The sequence below is a fragment of the Balaenoptera musculus genome, chromosome 5, assembly GCF_009873245.2.
Source record: "Balaenoptera musculus isolate JJ_BM4_2016_0621 chromosome 5, mBalMus1.pri.v3, whole genome shotgun sequence".
Lineage (NCBI taxonomy): Eukaryota > Metazoa > Chordata > Mammalia > Artiodactyla > Balaenopteridae > Balaenoptera > Balaenoptera musculus.
This window is the reverse complement of record NC_045789.1, coordinates 49,939,042-49,956,601: the sequence shown is the minus strand read 5'-3', so window position 1 is coordinate 49,956,601 and position 17,560 is coordinate 49,939,042. Positions and strand designations below refer to the sequence as shown.

At 37.6% G+C, this 17,560-nt stretch overlaps 1 protein-coding gene across 1 annotated transcript; it reads left to right on the top strand.

The window, feature by feature from the left end:
• The first annotated feature begins 2,755 nt into the window (after positions 1 to 2,755).
• Positions 2,756 to 4,815, top strand: LOC118895684 (growth-regulated protein homolog alpha-like). The gene is made up of 4 exons (XM_036853115.1): positions 2,756 to 2,919; positions 3,014 to 3,137; positions 3,240 to 3,323; positions 4,093 to 4,815. The coding sequence occupies exons 1-4, from the start codon at positions 2,829 to 2,831 to the stop codon at positions 4,106 to 4,108; spliced, it is 315 nt and encodes a 104-aa protein (XP_036709010.1). The 5' UTR covers positions 2,756 to 2,828; the 3' UTR covers positions 4,109 to 4,815.
• Positions 4,816 to 17,560: the final 12,745 nt, after the last annotated feature.

The following is a 17,560-nucleotide window of genomic DNA, read 5'->3' as shown; positions in this document are numbered from 1 at the left end:
AGTAAAGAAAATATTACTAGGAAAATCGTAATGAAGAGAAAATACATTTACATTATTGTACTGTATTTATTGATACTGTAAGATTAAGTCATCTGTTTATAAGATGAATCATCTGTCAGTACCTCCATCAATATTGTCTTATTTAATACAAAACACTATAGATGTTATACGTATTACTAACATGATTCATCAAAAATGAAAGATAATGTAAAAAAGAAATTCATATTTATTTCAGATATAATAATTAATTCACTGATAATGAAGCAATATGATTGCTTTGTGGTAGCCTAGTGTAATTGTTACAACTGCTTCACAGTAGCCTAGCCTATACACTAATGAATGAACCATTATAACAATCTTACGGCCTACAGTATTACAGTCATATTCATAACATAGTATTAGAAATATTGTTAAATTAAAAAAAAAATTTACCTGTGATGATAGCCTTATACACGGTTTCCCCAATTACGAGAGAGAAAGACATACTGTATGGTAATGCAATGAAGGTAATGTAACGAAAGCAAAGTTATAAAACAGGAAGAAAACTAACACATTAACTTTATATTAAATATCACTCACCTTATGCCTATGTAAGAGTAGACTAACATGTACATATATTCTATACATTCTTGACATACCAAACTTTTTCTTAATTTTTTTGACATTTCTGGGCTACACGGTTAGCCTGCAAGTTTTTTTCAAATTGTCACAAATCTCCAAAAATGTTTCCAATATATTTATTGAAAAAAATCCGCATATAAGTGGACCTGTGCAGTTCAAGCCCATGTTGTTCAAGCGTCAACTGTATCTCCAATTAAGAATCCCAGAAAAATAAAAAATAACAATAATATCTAAACAAATTCTCAATTATTGTTGAGTTACTCATATTTTATAAACTTTAGATCATCTTTCATTCCCTACTCTTTAAAAAAAATTTTTTTTAATTTCCTGTCCTTTTTCTCAGGACTGTGCAGACGATTACTGACAAAAAATAAATGTAAAGACAAATCTTTATTTATAATCTAGTCATTCATATTCTTTTCTAATAATCAAGATGGGACATCTTTACTTTTATTCACATTTTGTAGTTGAAATTACTAAAACTAGAATTATAAAATTAGCCAGCAATTAAACTAGACGACACAAAAAAATTCATTCTAAGTTTTCTCTTAAGAAAAACAAAAACAAATAAACAACCTTTTATATTGGAGGAGTTTTTGTTTTGTTTTGTTTTTTTCAATAATTCTTTTCTCTTTGTACAAAGATTTTATCCCCGGGTTAGTTTCAGCTTAGTAATACAGAAAAAGCAATTTCTATTTTATTTATTTAAAAATTATTTATAGCATTTAATATGTACTGGTGTGTTCAAATGCTAACACATTTATTCATCATAACAACCTGCTGAAGAAGATACTACCCTTAATCCCCATTTTACAGATGAGAAACTGAGGCACAGACAGGTTAAATGTCATGCACCAGGCAGTCTGGAGCAGAGTTCTGCTCTGTGCCTCTACCCACCCCTGGAGCATCCCCTCCCTGCTCTTGCTTGCCACTGGGTATCCCCACACCTCTCACAGATCTGCATCCAGAATCACACCTAAACCATCTGAAACCTACCTAAGTATAATCCAACAAAGGACATTAAAACTAAGGGTGCAAAATAAACTACACAATAATAAAGTCTCCAGTTAACAGGTTGAAATGTCTTATTAGAAATTAGAAAAAAATAAAATATGACAGCAATTACTTCTCTAGAGGGAAATCAAATCGCTGGAAGCAGAAAAGTCCATATAACATGGAAATGAAATGAGATTTGTGATCATAAAACAAGCAAATGGTATTAAATTCACGATCTAGCTCTTAGATACTTCACAGGAACACATGTTTTTTGGTGCTTAGATGAGCAAAGCGTGCTACTCACACTCGGCATCCCCTCCTGATTCCTATGACCTATTTTGTTCTTGGATAAAACTAGAAACTGTGTACCTGTGAGCCCAACACAGCTTTCCCTCCCTGCAACAGCTCCAAATGACCACCCGCTCCTTATTTCATGGATTAATCAACACCGTCTACACAAAAAAAGGTGGTATATCATGGATTTACTCGAGCTCTGGAAGTTCCAGAATTTCATAGGGGAAAGCAGCTTTGTAGCATTGTGACACTTTGTTCTAATTTAAACACTGAATTAAACTTTTGATCCTGGTCATCCCCTCATCACTGCGGGATGATATGACACCAAGTATGATTGATTTGTGCTTGCAAAATACCAGGAAATAAGGGAACATTCTTATGCATAATTTGAGATGACGTGTTTTAACAGAGTGTATTTATGCAGACGTAAATAAAATCATCAAGCCCCAAGATACGTATGCGTAACACATGAAAAATCAGTTCTTTAAAATGTATATCTCAGAAATAACTAAAAAAAAAAAGAAAAAAGAAAAAAAAAATCAGTTCTCTCTGCCTCCCTCCTCCCTCGCCTTAATTCCCTCAGTCTTAACTACCGTTCGTCACGATGCCTGTTCTCCTCTAAGATGTGACACCACCTCCTGCAAGGCGACTCACTCCCCTTGCGGGGATTTCGGCGCGGAGACGACACCCCACCCCCTCCCCGAAGGCGCGGATTACGCGGGAGGCACGCGGGGCCGCGCCTTCCTTCCGGACCGGGAACGACGCGTGCGTCGGGGAATTTCCCTGGTCCTGGGCTGCCGGCTCCTGTCCGATCGGGATAAAAGGGCTTCGCCCGGCTCGGGGAGCCACAGAGTCCGCTCCGCCAGCCCTCCTGCCCGCCTTCCCGCCGCACGCAGCGACCCTCCGAGCTGAACCCCATGGCCCGCGCCGCGACCCCCGCCGCCGCCCGGCTCCTCCGCGCCGCGCTGCTGTTCCTGCTCCTGGTGGCCGCCGGCCGGCGCGCAGCAGGTGCGACCCGGTGCCCGGCATCCCCAGGGCGGGACGGGGGCAGGTGGGTGCCCATCCCGGGACAGCCCCCTAACCGAGTCTGTCCTCCCCGCAGGGGCGCCTGTGGTCACCGAACTGCGCTGCCGGTGCCTGCAGACCTTGCAGGGGATTCACTTCAAGAACATCCAGAGCGTGGAGGTGACGCCCCCGGGACCCCACTGCGGCCAAACGGAAGTCGTGTAAGTGCCGCCGCTGTTGCTGTGCTTGTCACCCCCGCCGTCCCGACGCTCCCACCCCGACCCCCCGCCCGACCTCACGTGGATTCTCCCTTGTCTCTGCAGAGCCACTCTCAAGACTGGTCAGGAAGTTTGTCTCAACCCTGAAGCTCCCATGGTTAAAAAAATCATCAATAAGATGCTAAACAAGTGAGTTATGGTTTTTATTCACACGTGTGACTAGACTCAGGCATCTGCCTCCTTTTTTTTTTTTTTATCAGAGAAACCCACGGTTTAGCTGCAGGAGTGAAAGTCATTATAATTTCACCATTAAATTTGCTGTTAAGGTCATTAATCTGCTCTGGTGTCAGAAGGATATTTCTAGTGCCTTCCATCCTCATCCGCCTCTCATGAGTGTGGGTAAATGTATGTTCCTCAAAGATGAAGTAAATTTAGCCAACCATGCGAAAAAGCTTCCTACCCATTAAGGAACAGGTATTGTTTACCTCAGTCTCTCATGGGCTTCAGCCCTGAGAATAGAACCCTTGGTTTTGGACAAAATGGGCCTCTGAGGCTTAGTGGTGAAGAGCAGGGAATTTGCAGTGAGACCAACCCCTTCCACCCCAATGCGAGTCTAGATTCCACCCTTTATATTCCTATAACCCCAGGGAAAGTACTTAATCTCTTTAAGTCTCAATAACATGGGGAAAATAATAATAGCTACTTCATGGAGTTTGCTATGAGGCTTAAGTGATGTCATGCATGTACTTTTTTCAGCCCAATATTGGCATTATGTTGTGGCTTTTTGAAGATAATAATAAGATTGTGACCACAGGCTCCTTATTTCTAATTAAACAGCATCTAAGAGCCTGGCATTTTCTGCCACACAGGGCAGCAGTGGTTTAGGTAGCAACCACTTGGTGCAGGGCTGTGAGGTCAACGTTTTCGGTCCTACTAACTACCCATTTTCTCATCACAGGGACAGTGCCAACTGATCTAGAGAGGGGGAGAGAGCTTACTGGCTACTACTGCAGCCTTAGTGGAATCGAAGTGAAAGAAGAGAAACAAATGGCTCCTGGGGCCACCTGGACTGTGTCTAATGTTTTTGCCTGTTTCTTATGAGAGCTCTTCTATTTACTTACATATGTATTTATTTATTTATTTGTTTTTCAAAGCCTGTATATTACTATTCTATCTAATATTTAAAGGTATGAATGTGTTTGGCAATTCTCTGTACTGTTATTTTAAAAGGTCATTTTTACATTAAATCAAAGTTAGTTCAGTGCTGACTATTATTTATTTGAAGGTGATGTGTTTTAAATGTTTTTCATTCATAAAACTATTGTGGTTTATTTTTGGCCGGATACCACACTGTACCATCCACCGTGAAAAAGCTGGAGACAATAGCGGGGGATCCAAACACATAGATCACTGTTAAGGTAGGGGAATGTATGTGTACATTTACATTGTGTACTGATGAGAAGATCCTCAGTTGCTGACGATCTATTTATGGAAATAGTTTCACCATCTGTGGTCAACATTTCTGATGCTGAAACTTTAAAAATGACAATGTTCTAAATATCCCTTGGACATTTTATGTCTTCCTTGTTAGGCATAATGCCTTGTTTCATGTTAATTATGCAGTATTTTTCTCTGTCTTGGAATAGAGAAGTTTAAATATTTATTGATGTATTTTTATAAATAACATGAAAATAAAGCCCTTTACAAATATTTCTTGCTTAGGTTTCTTTTGTACTTCTTGACCTTTTTTTTCCCCTCCTGCGTACCCAGCACTTGGATTTTCTATTGCTGCTGTAACAAATGATTACAAATTCAGTAATTTAAAAGCATACGAACTTATTCTCTCACAGTTCTGGAAGTCAGAAGACCAAAATTAGTTCCACTGGATTAAGGTCAAGGTGTACGCAGGGCTGTCTCCTTCTGGACGCCCTAGGAGGTCCTTCTGGAGGCAATGGAGAAGCCATTGCCTTTATCCTTTTAGCTTCTGGAGAGCATCTGTATATCATAGCTCATGGCCATCTTCCTGTGTCTTCAAAGCCATCAACATAGCAAAGCCATCAACCTAACCTCTTCAGATCTCTTTCTAGGGCAGCAAATTTTGTTCCTACCCCAACAAATGTGTCTCTTTGTTGATTATTTTTAATAAACAGAAGATTCAAAAAGTTTTTCTTGTAACCTCCCTCTTAACTGCCTAAAAGAATTTAGATAAAGGACCTGCTCCTAGAATAGAGGTATACCAGAGATATCTATAAACAATGTGAGCCAGGGGTGGTGAGGGAAACTCTTTAAGCAGGGCCTAAAAATCAGAGTCTACTTTGTGCCCCATTGTCTCTGCCTGGCCCAGCAAATATTGTTCACCAAACATTTGCTTTTCCATCTCCAGGTAAATTGCTTTCCTCCCCTTTGAAGTCCCATTACCATTACCCCCAACATCCTCTCTTGTCTTCAGCTGAAGGTGGTATTTAAGGTGAGGGGCTTTGGCTATTTTGGTGAAGTATTCAGTTTTCCTGGGTCTCTCCCATGTTGACATGCTATTAAACTTTTGTTTGACTCTCCTGTTAATCTATCTCACGTCAATTTAATTATTAGACCAGCCAGAAGAATTTAGAAGGGCAGAGGAAAATTTCTTCCTCCCTGACATTTTCTTTCTGTCCGTCTGCTCTGTCACATTATCTTCTGTCTGATTCTGACTCTTCCTACATCCTTTTTATAAGCATCTTCGTGATTATATCAGGCCACCCAGGATAATACAAGATCATCTTTCCATTGCAAGATCCTTAATTTAATCCCATCTGCAAAGTTGCTTTAACAATGTAAGGTAACATATTCACAGGTTCTGCGGATTAGGACAAGGATATCTTTGGGGAGTTATTATTCAGCCTTCTGAATTCAGGGTGCTTGAATTTCAGTGTTAAAAGTATTTTTGATTTGTTTAATAAAATATATTGATACATATTATAGGAGGGGTGTTGGAGATTGTGGGAGAAACTAGAATGGTATCAGCACTGGCTAATGTTCAATAAATGCAACTACTGTTAATGTCTATAAGTTAAGGAGAAGCAGATGTAGGTATTTTCTCCAGGCTGCTACTGGAAAGCTTCAGAGTGAACCAAAAATATATTTATCATATATCTGGAGAGAAGATGTGAATAACTGGAAGAGCAGGAGGAAATTCTGGGTCTACAGGTACCATTGGTGTTCTGGCTTGCTCTCACAGATATCAACACATATCCTAGAGCAAGCAGACACGGCAAGAGTGGGTATCCCATTAAATTGTCTGGGAGAGTTTGGAGTACAGGGCAGCCCTCCACTGGGAACATCAAGGTAGGAAGTGGAGGATAGGGGTATTTGAGAGGATGGTCAAAGATTGATGAGCTCAGGAAAGAAATGTTCGCTGCATGAGCATGTCAGTCTTAGAACAGTATGACACGGTAGGACCATATAACCTTGAGAAGCCACCAGGAAACAGTAATGGCAGCACTGCCTGAGGTTTCCTGGGCAAAGAAGCCAGAGCAGAAGAAGAGGAATGATGGGTGATCCCACTCACTGATTATGACTACTTATTTGAGAGTTCTCTTGAGATATCCTCAGGAGACTTTCAAAAATTGACAGGATGTGAGAGATAGGAGAGAAAGAGCTTTTGTAATAGCAAGATGGGACAATGTTTTCTATGCTGCAACAGGAAAATTAGAAGGTAAGGGTCTTGTTTTATTCTAGGTTTCCCATAAAGCAGTCGGGGGTAAAGGCCCTTGTGCTAGTGCCTTGTTAAGTCCACCAGCTCATATTTGGGACTAATCTTCATCTATGTGTGTGGGACCCCGTGGAAACATTTTATCCTCTGCTTTCAGAGTGATAGCAGCAGGGGACTTGAATTGTGCCTTTTATTTTTAGCAGTCCCGTGAAAAGAAAATGAGATGGTCTGGGCAATTGTGAACAGATGAAGTGGGCCTGCACCTGTAGCAGTGGGTTAGAGCTCAGAGAAATCTGCTCAATGGGCCACAAAACCTGCAAGGAGTGCATAGAACCACCCAGCCAGTGCCCTCATAGAGCTGCCTAAACACAGAACAAGAGAGAGAACCAAGGCTTTTGAACATTAGCCCAGTTCACACACCTTCAAAGGCCTGTGGTTTGACCTCTGACCCTAGCATTGTCTGGAACCAGTTGTGGGACCACCTTTTCCCTCTGCTTCTCAAGCTTCTTCTCAGACCCTCACTATGAGCCACCGCAGGGTGGACCAAAAGAAAGTTATGGGCATTGTGGCCAAACACACTTGAAAGAAAAAAAATTATCTTCCTCTTTTTGTGACTTTGCCAAATTACTTACCTTCTCTGAGTTTCAATTTCCTCATCCATAAAATAAGAACAAGCCTTGTAACATCGTTGTAAGGTTTCAAGAATATACACCAAAAATATGTAGAGTAGTACTGGCATAAAGCAATACTCAACTAATGGTTGTTATTTTTAGTACAGTATATGGTATCTGTGTCAGGATAAACAATTATTTTTGAGGAGAGAAATACAGGACACAGTTCAAGTTGGAGTATTTAATGTGACTTACAAATTTATACATACAGCCCTCAGAGCAGTTGGAAGATCATGGTATTATAATAGATTATCTTAGAAACCTGAGAATTTGATCATCTTAGAATATTAAGAATTTAGAAATTACTACAAATTAAATATGCTATCACTCTGGCAGTGAGTCAAAGCTCTCAAATTACAGACCCATATTTGAAAGTGAAGATCCCTGAAGACCTAAACACAATTGCTTTGACAAATTCCATGATAACTAATTTAAATTCCATTAAATCCTAAACTGTAATTCCAAGTTAGAAGCTGCTCCTTTATTTTGATTCTTCAAACATTTTAATCTTATGTTTGTATACGTATTTCTTTATTATCATCGTTGGCTACAAACACTGATAATACATAGTTTGCTCACCTCCACTTGGAACATAGAGAATTGAGACTCAAGGAATTTAAGATTGTGTCTGAATAGGGTTTCTGATTCATTGTGGAAGCTTTTTGCCTGGCATGAAGGCCAAGAACCCATCAATCAGTTGAATGTTACAAAGTCATTCAGTATTCTTGCATGTGGAACTTAATTCCTAATACGCCATTCCCTGTCACAAGGCTGTGCCTCTTGGAGCATGATTCTGTCTACAATGTTTATCAGTGCTTTCTCTGTATGCTGAGCTTTTATTCATCTTTATAGACACAATTCAACGATTTCTCCCCTGGTGAAGGCAAATGAGATATTCTATTGAGGTCATGTGTAAAGTGGCAGTGTATCAATAATTATATAAATTATTCATAGTTAAATGGTTTGATTTATTGATGCAGAAAAAATGTGTTAAATATGATATAACCAAGGCCATTTAATAGAACAGTTAACAGAACTTGAGCTCATAATTCACTGTTAGTAATTCAGTTTTTGGAGCTTTGAACCTTAGCATACTCTTGACAGCACAACAATTATTAATTTATCAATAGATGACAGATTTAATTAAGACTTTAAATATGATCATGCACACAGACATAAAAGGCAAAGACACATTAAAACATTTTAATTTTACGCTTTGTACAAATATGGTTTTTAAAAAGATGCACAGATTTTCTCATGACAATATTCTTTAAATCATCATTAAACGAAAACGGCATTGGATCCTTCAAAGTAGCATAGTTCCACCTCCAGGAAATAACAAGGCAAAAAGTTCATATCTTTTTTAACAAATCTACTATATTCTGAACTCTCCATCCCTCCCAAATAAAATAAACTGGAAAAATAAATTTCACTTCCTTATTGGCTTGTAACTCACAAATACCCCTTTGATAAGCTTCTCCTTTCATTCTTCAACAAGGAGAGAGAAAGCAATAAAACTTAATCTCAAGACTGTGGTGCATAAAGAACACTATAGTGTTAAGTCCACCAAGGTCTGAAATCAGAGGTGTCTACCGTGATCTCATAAACATTTTTATCTTTTCCTTTTATCCATTGGAAAGTTTCGCAAAAGAGAAACTAGATCTAAAGAGATTTTTCTTTTGGCTTTCAGCAAAACAAAAACTGTGACATATCTAAAATTAAACCAGACGTACATGCAGGTTGTCATGTCAAAGAAATCCATGTAGAGGCAGAACAAAATCTGTTAATTACCTCGACATACTGACTACAATGGTCTGTACTTCTCTTATAAGGGGTGATAGTAGTAATATTACTGCAAATCAATCTAGGATGTTTCTTTTAATGTTGGTTAGCAAATGGAGTTACTACATTCAACTATCTCACATCTAATTATCACATTAATAAATTTTCATTGAGTGAAAATATTTTCTGCTTATATTGGTTATCATGATGACAATAAAGGCCTAAGGAATGGATTTTTGATCTATTCTGCCTAACACAGTTCCATAGTAGCTGCTCAATAATGCAATGTTTATTATGATATCGGCAAATGATTGTTTTTTTTTATTTCTCCTTAATTATTTCTATCAATGTTGAATTGTTAATCCAATATTGTGGCCTGCTACATTGATTTAAAATATTAAACCAAGAGTTAGGAAGCATGACTGCCTTTATCTTCACTCAGAGTTTTGCTATACTTATCTCACATAGCTAATGCCTATGAAAGCCAAGTTGCAATGTTATATATTGACATTCAGGAATTTCTCCTGAAGTTGTTGAACATGTCCAGTTAATACCTGAAGCTTCTTGCTGTAGCTGAAAAGAAATCATGTAAGGAGGAATCATGAGGGGGAAAATAAGAACCTCTGAGAGTGGGATTTTCAGAGCTGAAATGCATACAAAATGAGCTAGACTGAGAATATAGGCGATCAAAGCTTTGGGCATTATCCATATAAGGTGCAGGAAGAAACTGCTCAGTCTTTAAGGTCCCATTCTAGAAATTGCCATGTACCTTCTCCAAAAAACCCCATATATCTAACATGGGAACATGAGTAAGTTATGAACTGGGCTGTGTAGATTTAATTTTGAAAGGGAAGAATATCCTCATTAAGCAAAGATACATGGTTAGTAGTAAGGATACATGGATAATTCTAGATAATTTGGAAGTGCCTTACATACTTGGACATTCAAAAGATGCAGTATGACTTAACAGGTTTTAAAAGTTTTTTTAAATTGTACAATATATTGTAGATATAAAAGATTGTATAAAAACATTTTATAAAGCATATCTATACATTTTTATATATACAATATAAAAGATTATATAAAATAATATATGTGTATGCATGTGTATAAGTGTGTGTGTGTATACATACATACATGTACAGCTTTAGGAAGAGTAACAAAATGAACAACTGTGCTCATTTCCAAGTCCAAGACATGAAACATTACCAGGATACTGGAAGCCCTCTGTATACCCATCTCAAATCTCATCCCTCTCCCTCTGTGTTTGCTCTGCCCCTCACACACACCGTAACCCTCATCTTGAACTCAGCGTCAATAATTCGTCACTTATTTTTATAAGTTTACCACCTATGAGTGAAATCCTAAACAATTCTTTAGATTTGTTGGTTTTTGAACTTTGAATAAATGAGATAATGTGTAAATATGACTTAATTCTCTCACTCGGCAATATGTTTGTGAGTTTAATCCAGGCTAATTTATTTTTACAGATGACTGCTGTTGCATTTCATGACAATACCAAATTTGGGTTGCTTACAGTTTTGCTATTATGAACAATGCAGCTCTCAACATTTTTGTGCTGGTCTCTAGCTACACATGTGTAAGAGATACTCTAGGATATATATGTAGGAGGGGGATTACTGGCCCAGAAAGTATACACATCTTCAGCTTCACCAAATAATACTATTGGGTTGGCCAAAAAGTTCGTTCGGGTTTTTCCGTAGGATGTTACAGAAAAACCCCAACGGACTTTTTGGCCAAACCCAAAACCATTTTTCCTAATGGTTGTGCTGATTTATTCCACCCACAAGCAATTCATGAAAGTTCCTCTTCCTCCACCTACTGGCCAGCACTTGGAATTGTCAGACTTCTTAAACTACTGACAATCAAATTATTATATAATGGTATCTTATTGTGGTTTTAATTTGCATTTCTCTTATTACAAATGAAATTGAATATCTTTTCTCATGTTTACAAGCTATTTGCATTTGATCCTCTGTGAAATTTTATTTCTTTTGCCCATTTTTTCTGTTATTCCCTTTGCTATTTCATACAACATTTTGAAAAAACATACATTTTGTATACTAACCATTTGTCCCTCATATGTGTGGCAAAAAGGTGTATCTGTGTTTTTTTTTAAATAATTTTTTTATAATGTAACTTTTTTTCTTATGGCTAGTCTCTTCTTAAAATCATAAAAATATTCTTTTGTGTTACCTTCTAAAAATTGGGTAGTTTTGTCTTTTATATTTAGAACTCAGAATTGATTATCCTCTACAATGTGAAGTAGAAATTCAATTTTATTTTTCACATATAGATAACCAATTGTCCCAGCATCATTTATAGAAAAGTCCACCATTTTCCAGTCTCTGTCATAAATCAAGATAAGTACATGTAAGGGTTTGTTTCTAGATCCTGATGTTTTCCTCATGGGTCAATATGTTTATACGTACACAAGTGCCATACCATTGTAATGACTATAGCATTATAAAAATTCTTGATAAGTGGAAAGGCAAGCCCCCAACATTATTGTTCTTCTTCTTTAGGAATGTCTTAACTCCTCTTAGTTCTTTCATATACATCTTAGAGTCAGCTTGTCAATATGGAAATTTTGAATAAAAGTGCATTGAATTCATAGATCAGTTTGGGTAGGGGTAATTGATGCATATTTAAAACAGTAAATCTTACGTTTTGTGACTTTAATATGGTCCATAAAATAAGGTTTTTAAATAACATTTAAATTTTTTTCTTCTTGCACATCATTTGTTAAACTTCTTTCTAGAGACTTTTTTTTATCTAGGTGCTATTGTAAATGGTGTCTTTAAAACTGAATGTGCTGATGTTTGTTTATTATTTTTGTATCCATCAGCCTTCTACTTACGTATCTGTAAATTATTTTGCATTTTCTACATAGACAATTATGTCATCTGCTACTAATGGCAGTTTTGTCTTTTTCTAGCCTTCCTTCACAGGTTAAAATTTTCCACACAAGCTTGAATGTAAGTGATTATAGCAGGTTCTCATGTTTCGTTCTCAGTAAACCTCTTACATCACTAAGTATAATATTTATTATAGATGTTTTATAGCTTTATGAGGTTAAGGAAGTAACCTGCTATTAATGATTTCTTAACAGTTTATTTTTAAATCGCAAGTTAATATTGAATTATATTATTTTTATATTATTTTTAAATCCTGGAATTTCCACTCTGAGTTCAAACTATGGTGACATGGTCACATCTGAACCTAATAAACTCTGAGGACGCCTAGAGATGCAGGTAGAGACCTGTGGTCTATGAACAGCAGTTGACAACTTCAGAATTAATTTAATGGGAACTTAAATAGGACACAGAATACTTTCTTGTGATTTGGGCAACGTATACTCTCCCTTCCCAATAATAAGTGAGATCTTAGATCTTAAAAGCAGAACAAACAAACAAACAAACATAGACCAGAGAGACTGCCAGAAATACAATGCTAAATTATATATGGTAAATATTCTATGGTGGCAGCTTGGAAGATACATGTGTAGATTACCAAACCTAACACAGAACCTTGTACATAGAATTACTTGTATTATGTACATATTACTACATAATAATAAATGCTTTCTGACTTGCTTATTGTTGAAAAAGTCTACATTACATTTTGACTGACATTATTTCTAGTCAGTGGTAGAAAACTGTGGTAGTACATACAGAACACTGTATCCTAAATATGTGGTTAGTGTGCTATCTGAGACAAATTTGTTTTGAAATACATGTATTTTGTAGTTGTTCTTGAAAGCTCAATGAATAACATTAATATACCTTAGAATTTTAAACAAACCTTTTTTTAAAAAAATTTATTTATTTATTTATTTATTTATGGCCGTGTTGGGTCTTCGTTTCTGTGCGAGGGCTTTCTCTAGTTGCGGCAAGCGGGGGCCACTCTTCATCGCGGTGCGCGGGCCTCTCACTATCGCGGCCTCTTGTTGCGGAGCACAGGCTCCAGACACGCAGGCTCAGTAGCTGTGGCTCACGGGCCCAGTTGCTCCGAGGCATGTGGGATCTTCCCAGACCAGGGCTCGAACCTGTGTCCCCTGCATTGAGAGGCGGATTCTCAACCACCGCACCACCAGGGAAGCCCTAAATAAACCATTTTTTAAAGGCCGTGCTCCCAATTTTAGTAATCCAAATAGTCTCCTTTTAGAGTCACAGTGAAAGATAGAAAATTTTCTTGGCTCCTGAGGGTGTATGGGTGATGATCATTATCAAAAAGAGAAAGACAGGTACAGTACATGACAAGATGTCTTGAGGCAAAATTTTTTCTTCTTAAATAGATTGATATTTAAACAAAAGTTCTGCTATAGATTTGAATTACAACTCTACCTTTTATGGAGTGTGGGACCTGTTATCCCTGCTAAGTGATTACAATGGCTATAAGTTGTCTTATGCAGATCAAAACATAGGTATATTGATTAGGAAGAATTTTGAGCAAAACTTCCTCCCTTCTCTTCTCCCTTTGGAGGAAATCCTTGAACTCCAACACAGTGTTGCTAAAGGTTCAACTGCCAGCACATTTGACAAATCACTGGGTAGAAATGGAATAATGAGAACAAAGTTTGAGACAAGGATTGAAGAGCAAGTATGCATTGGGGAGGTGCAGGGAAGGCCAGCAGAGAAGTGTACAGAAACAATATCCAAATGGGAGCAACACCAGTAAAGGGGGCAGTGTTAAGCCAGCTGTCACACCGGGACATCAGCTGAGCTCCTGCAGCAGGTTCTATTGGAGGAGGATCCGAGTGACGTACCTCCATGGCCATCAGAGACAACAAGCCTCAGATTCAGGAACCCAACAAACTACATGCAGGATGAACAGAAATAATTCCACACCTTGTCACCTCACAGTAAAGCAAAAGAACACAGAGGACAAAAAGAAGATTTTATAATAAATCGGTGTAATCTTCCATGGGTCAGTGCTCCAGGGAAGAGGCATAGACAGACCAAGTTATCCAGTTTCTGGGTAGTATATAACACAGTTCACCCTGCTGCTAAGTCCATATGAAACTGAATTGATCTGGATCTGGGTTTTGTTTTGTTTGTAAAATAAATGCAATTACCATGGATTTTCAGAGTTTAGTGAATCTTTAGTGAGTGGTAAGCAAGTTTACAATAGAAAACTAATTATGAAAATTTTTTGTGGGGGAGGGATGGATTGGGAGTTTGGGATTAGCAGATGTAAACCATTATATATAGCATGGATAAACAACAAGGTTGTACTGTATAGCACAGGGAACTATATTCAATATCCTGTGATTAACCATAATACAAAAGAATTTTTAAAAGAATGCATATGTATATAACTGAATCACTTTGCTGTACAGCAGAAATTAACACAACATTGTAAATCAAAAATTAAAAATAAATAAAATAAAATAAAATAAAAATAAAATTTCATTTTTTGTTAGTCACAAAATTCGCTTTGAGATGGTTTCTCTATTTCCAGAGGACTAGAGTGGAAACAAAGATTAGTAGGTTTATCTGTTGAATTATTTGACTAAGTTTTACTTCCTTACTTTTGTGACCTAAATTCTATATACTTAATGACTCTCATTCTAACATTCTCACCTTTATTTTTCTATTTAATCTCATGTGACTATTCACTCTATAATCTCTTAGACACACTGGGAAATATTAAGCCTGTATTACCCTCAGTCGCGGTCTTCTCCTGTTTGTATGGTGCTGTAGGGAGGTTGTACATGATTCATAGTTTAAATGCAAGTCCTCGTGCAGACATGATCAATTCAGAGATCAGACTCTTAACTAGCTATGTGACCTTGAGCAAATTATTAACTGCTTACAGTTTAGGCTTTCTCACTTCATCCCTTTGAAACTCTATGCTCTAGTGTGTCAGATCACTTCTTGGTTCTCTGAAAACACCATTTCTGTTTGCCCTCAGGGTCTTACAAATGCTGTTCTCTCTAACTGAAACATCTTTCATCTCCTCCCCACCTCCTAGCTCGTTCATCTGGTTAATTTTTACTTATTTTTCAGCTCTTAGTTTATAAATCACCTTCTGGAGGAGGCTCTTCCTGAGCCCTTCAAGTGTTAATTAGCTAGTGAAGTTGCCAATCATTTTATTTTCACCCTGATTTGCTAGTGAAAGGAAGTGAGGCAAAGGGAAGTCAACTGACTTGCTCAAGGTTATCAAACCTGTTAAGGGCAGAGCCAAAACATGATGCCAGGATCATTATCTCCCTTTACTTTCATTACTTCTGCCTTAGGGAGGCCAGCTTCACCATGGTTGCACCCAGATTCTATGGAATGCTGAGAAAAAACTTCCAGAAAGAGACCCTCTGTGTATTTCTGGGTGAGGCACATTTCTTTCCCATGAGATGGTAATTCATCAGACCATCTAAGACATCCTGACTGCTACTCCTTGCCAGCTCTACCAGCCTCCCTTCACTGGATCATCGGGTGCTATGATCTTAATCTGGACTGAGGCCTATCTCCTGCATTTTCTCCTTGCTGTCAGTGTTAACATGTAACCACGGCAATTTACTTAGCTCTTCTGAGATTTTACATGGGGAACCCGCTGCTCCTGTGTTTGTCCATTTTGCTTTATAAACAATTCACTCAGTTGTCGAAACCAGGGGCCCTGGTTTCATCACAGACTGACTCTCTGCTTTTGCTTTGCATCTGACTGGGATCTAGGTCCTGCCATTTCCATCCCCTTAACAACTCTTATATGAAACTCCTCCTCTCCCTTCCTTGTGAAATTGCCTTAATTATGCCTTTCATCCGCTTTCACTGGACCATTGACGTAACTTCCTAACTGGTCTCCCAGGCTGGCCTGTCCAGTTAGTCTTATTGACTGCAAAGTGATTGTTCAAAAGAGCAGGTCTCTTCTGGTCATTCTTTTATCTGAAATTCTTCAGTGGCTGTCTATCACCTGCAGCCAATATCACTGGGCTTAGCTGTGTATTAATTTCCTCAGGCTGCCTTAACAAAGTACCATACCATAGACTGAGTGGCTTAAACAACAGAAATGTATTTTCTCATAGTTCTGGAGGCTAGAAGTCCAAGATCAAAGTGTCATTAGGATTGGTTTCCTCTAAAGCCTTTCTCCTTGGCTTGCAGACTCTCATCTTCTCCTTGTATATTCACATGGTCTTCTCTCTGTATGCATCTGTGTCCTAATCTCCTTTTCTTATAAGAACACCAGTCATAGTGGATCAAGGCCCACCCTAACGACCTCATTTTTTCTTAATTACCTTTTAAAATAGGCTATCTTCAAATAAGGTCACATTCTGAGGTAATGAGGATTAGGATTTCAACATCTGAATTTTAGGGGGGACAACTTCAGTATATAAATAAGTGGCTTACTCATCTTATCCTTTATAAAAATTCTTATTATTTTCCCACATGATAAGCCTCAAAACATACAAAACTCTATTAGTTGGCCTAAGAACTGACTCAGTCTTCTTTGAGCCTTTCAAAATTTAATATCCCTCTAACAGAAAGAGATCCAAATTCCTAACTATCTTTATGATCATTCCATAACACTTTACTCAACATGTTGTTGATCACTCAGAATCTAAAACTTGTACCATTGACTAGGTAAACTGGTTATATTTACTTATTGAAGAAAAAAATATGTGTACTTCATAAAAATTCAAATGGTAAAAAAGGCTATACAGTAAAAAAACAACAACAACAAAACACCCAAATCTGTCCCTCTCATTCAAGATCTTTGTTTCTCTTTCCCAGAAAATGTTAGGATTATTAATTTTCTGTGTGTAGGTATCTTGGAAAAAATATTCTATACATAAATTAGCACATGTGTTTATGCACTGTGTCTGTTCATATTTCTTTTTACGGTACACATGGGGAGATACCATGCATGCTGTTCTGCACCTTGCTTGCTTTGTGTAAAAATATGTTTTGGTGACTGTTCAATTTCAGAAAGTATTTTCAAATGTTTTCTTAGAGGTAGAGAGATGTGAGGCATAGTATTTTATTGTTGGAATGTATCATTATTTAGTTAAGAAGTTCTATATAGATATAGCTAAGTTTCCTCTAGTCTTTTGCATCTTTTGCTCTAATTACAGTATGTAATTTCTTTCCCTTGTCTAATTGCATTGTCTACTTCCCAAACTCTGTTATATAATAATGGTGGTTCCAGACATCCTTGTCTCAAGTTCAGCCTTTCAAGCTATTCCTTCTATTTTTCCACCATTAGACTAGATGCTGATTTTGACTCCTGTTATACATATAGGTTGTTACTATTGTTATTTTTAATAT

What these genes read in the sequence shown, in the direction of transcription:
- LOC118895684 (XM_036853115.1), top strand. Translation starts at nt 2,829, where the DNA reads ATGGCCCGCGCCGCGACCCCCGCCGCCGCCCGGCTCCTCCGCGCCGCG. An exon ending in CGCCGGCCGGCGCGCAGCAG is followed by an intron (nt 2,920 to 3,013) that starts GTGCGACCCGGT and finishes TCCTCCCCGCAG; the next exon opens with GGGCGCCTGTGGTCACCGAA. An exon ending in TGCGGCCAAACGGAAGTCGT is followed by an intron (nt 3,138 to 3,239) that starts GTAAGTGCCGCC and finishes TTGTCTCTGCAG; the next exon opens with AGCCACTCTCAAGACTGGTC.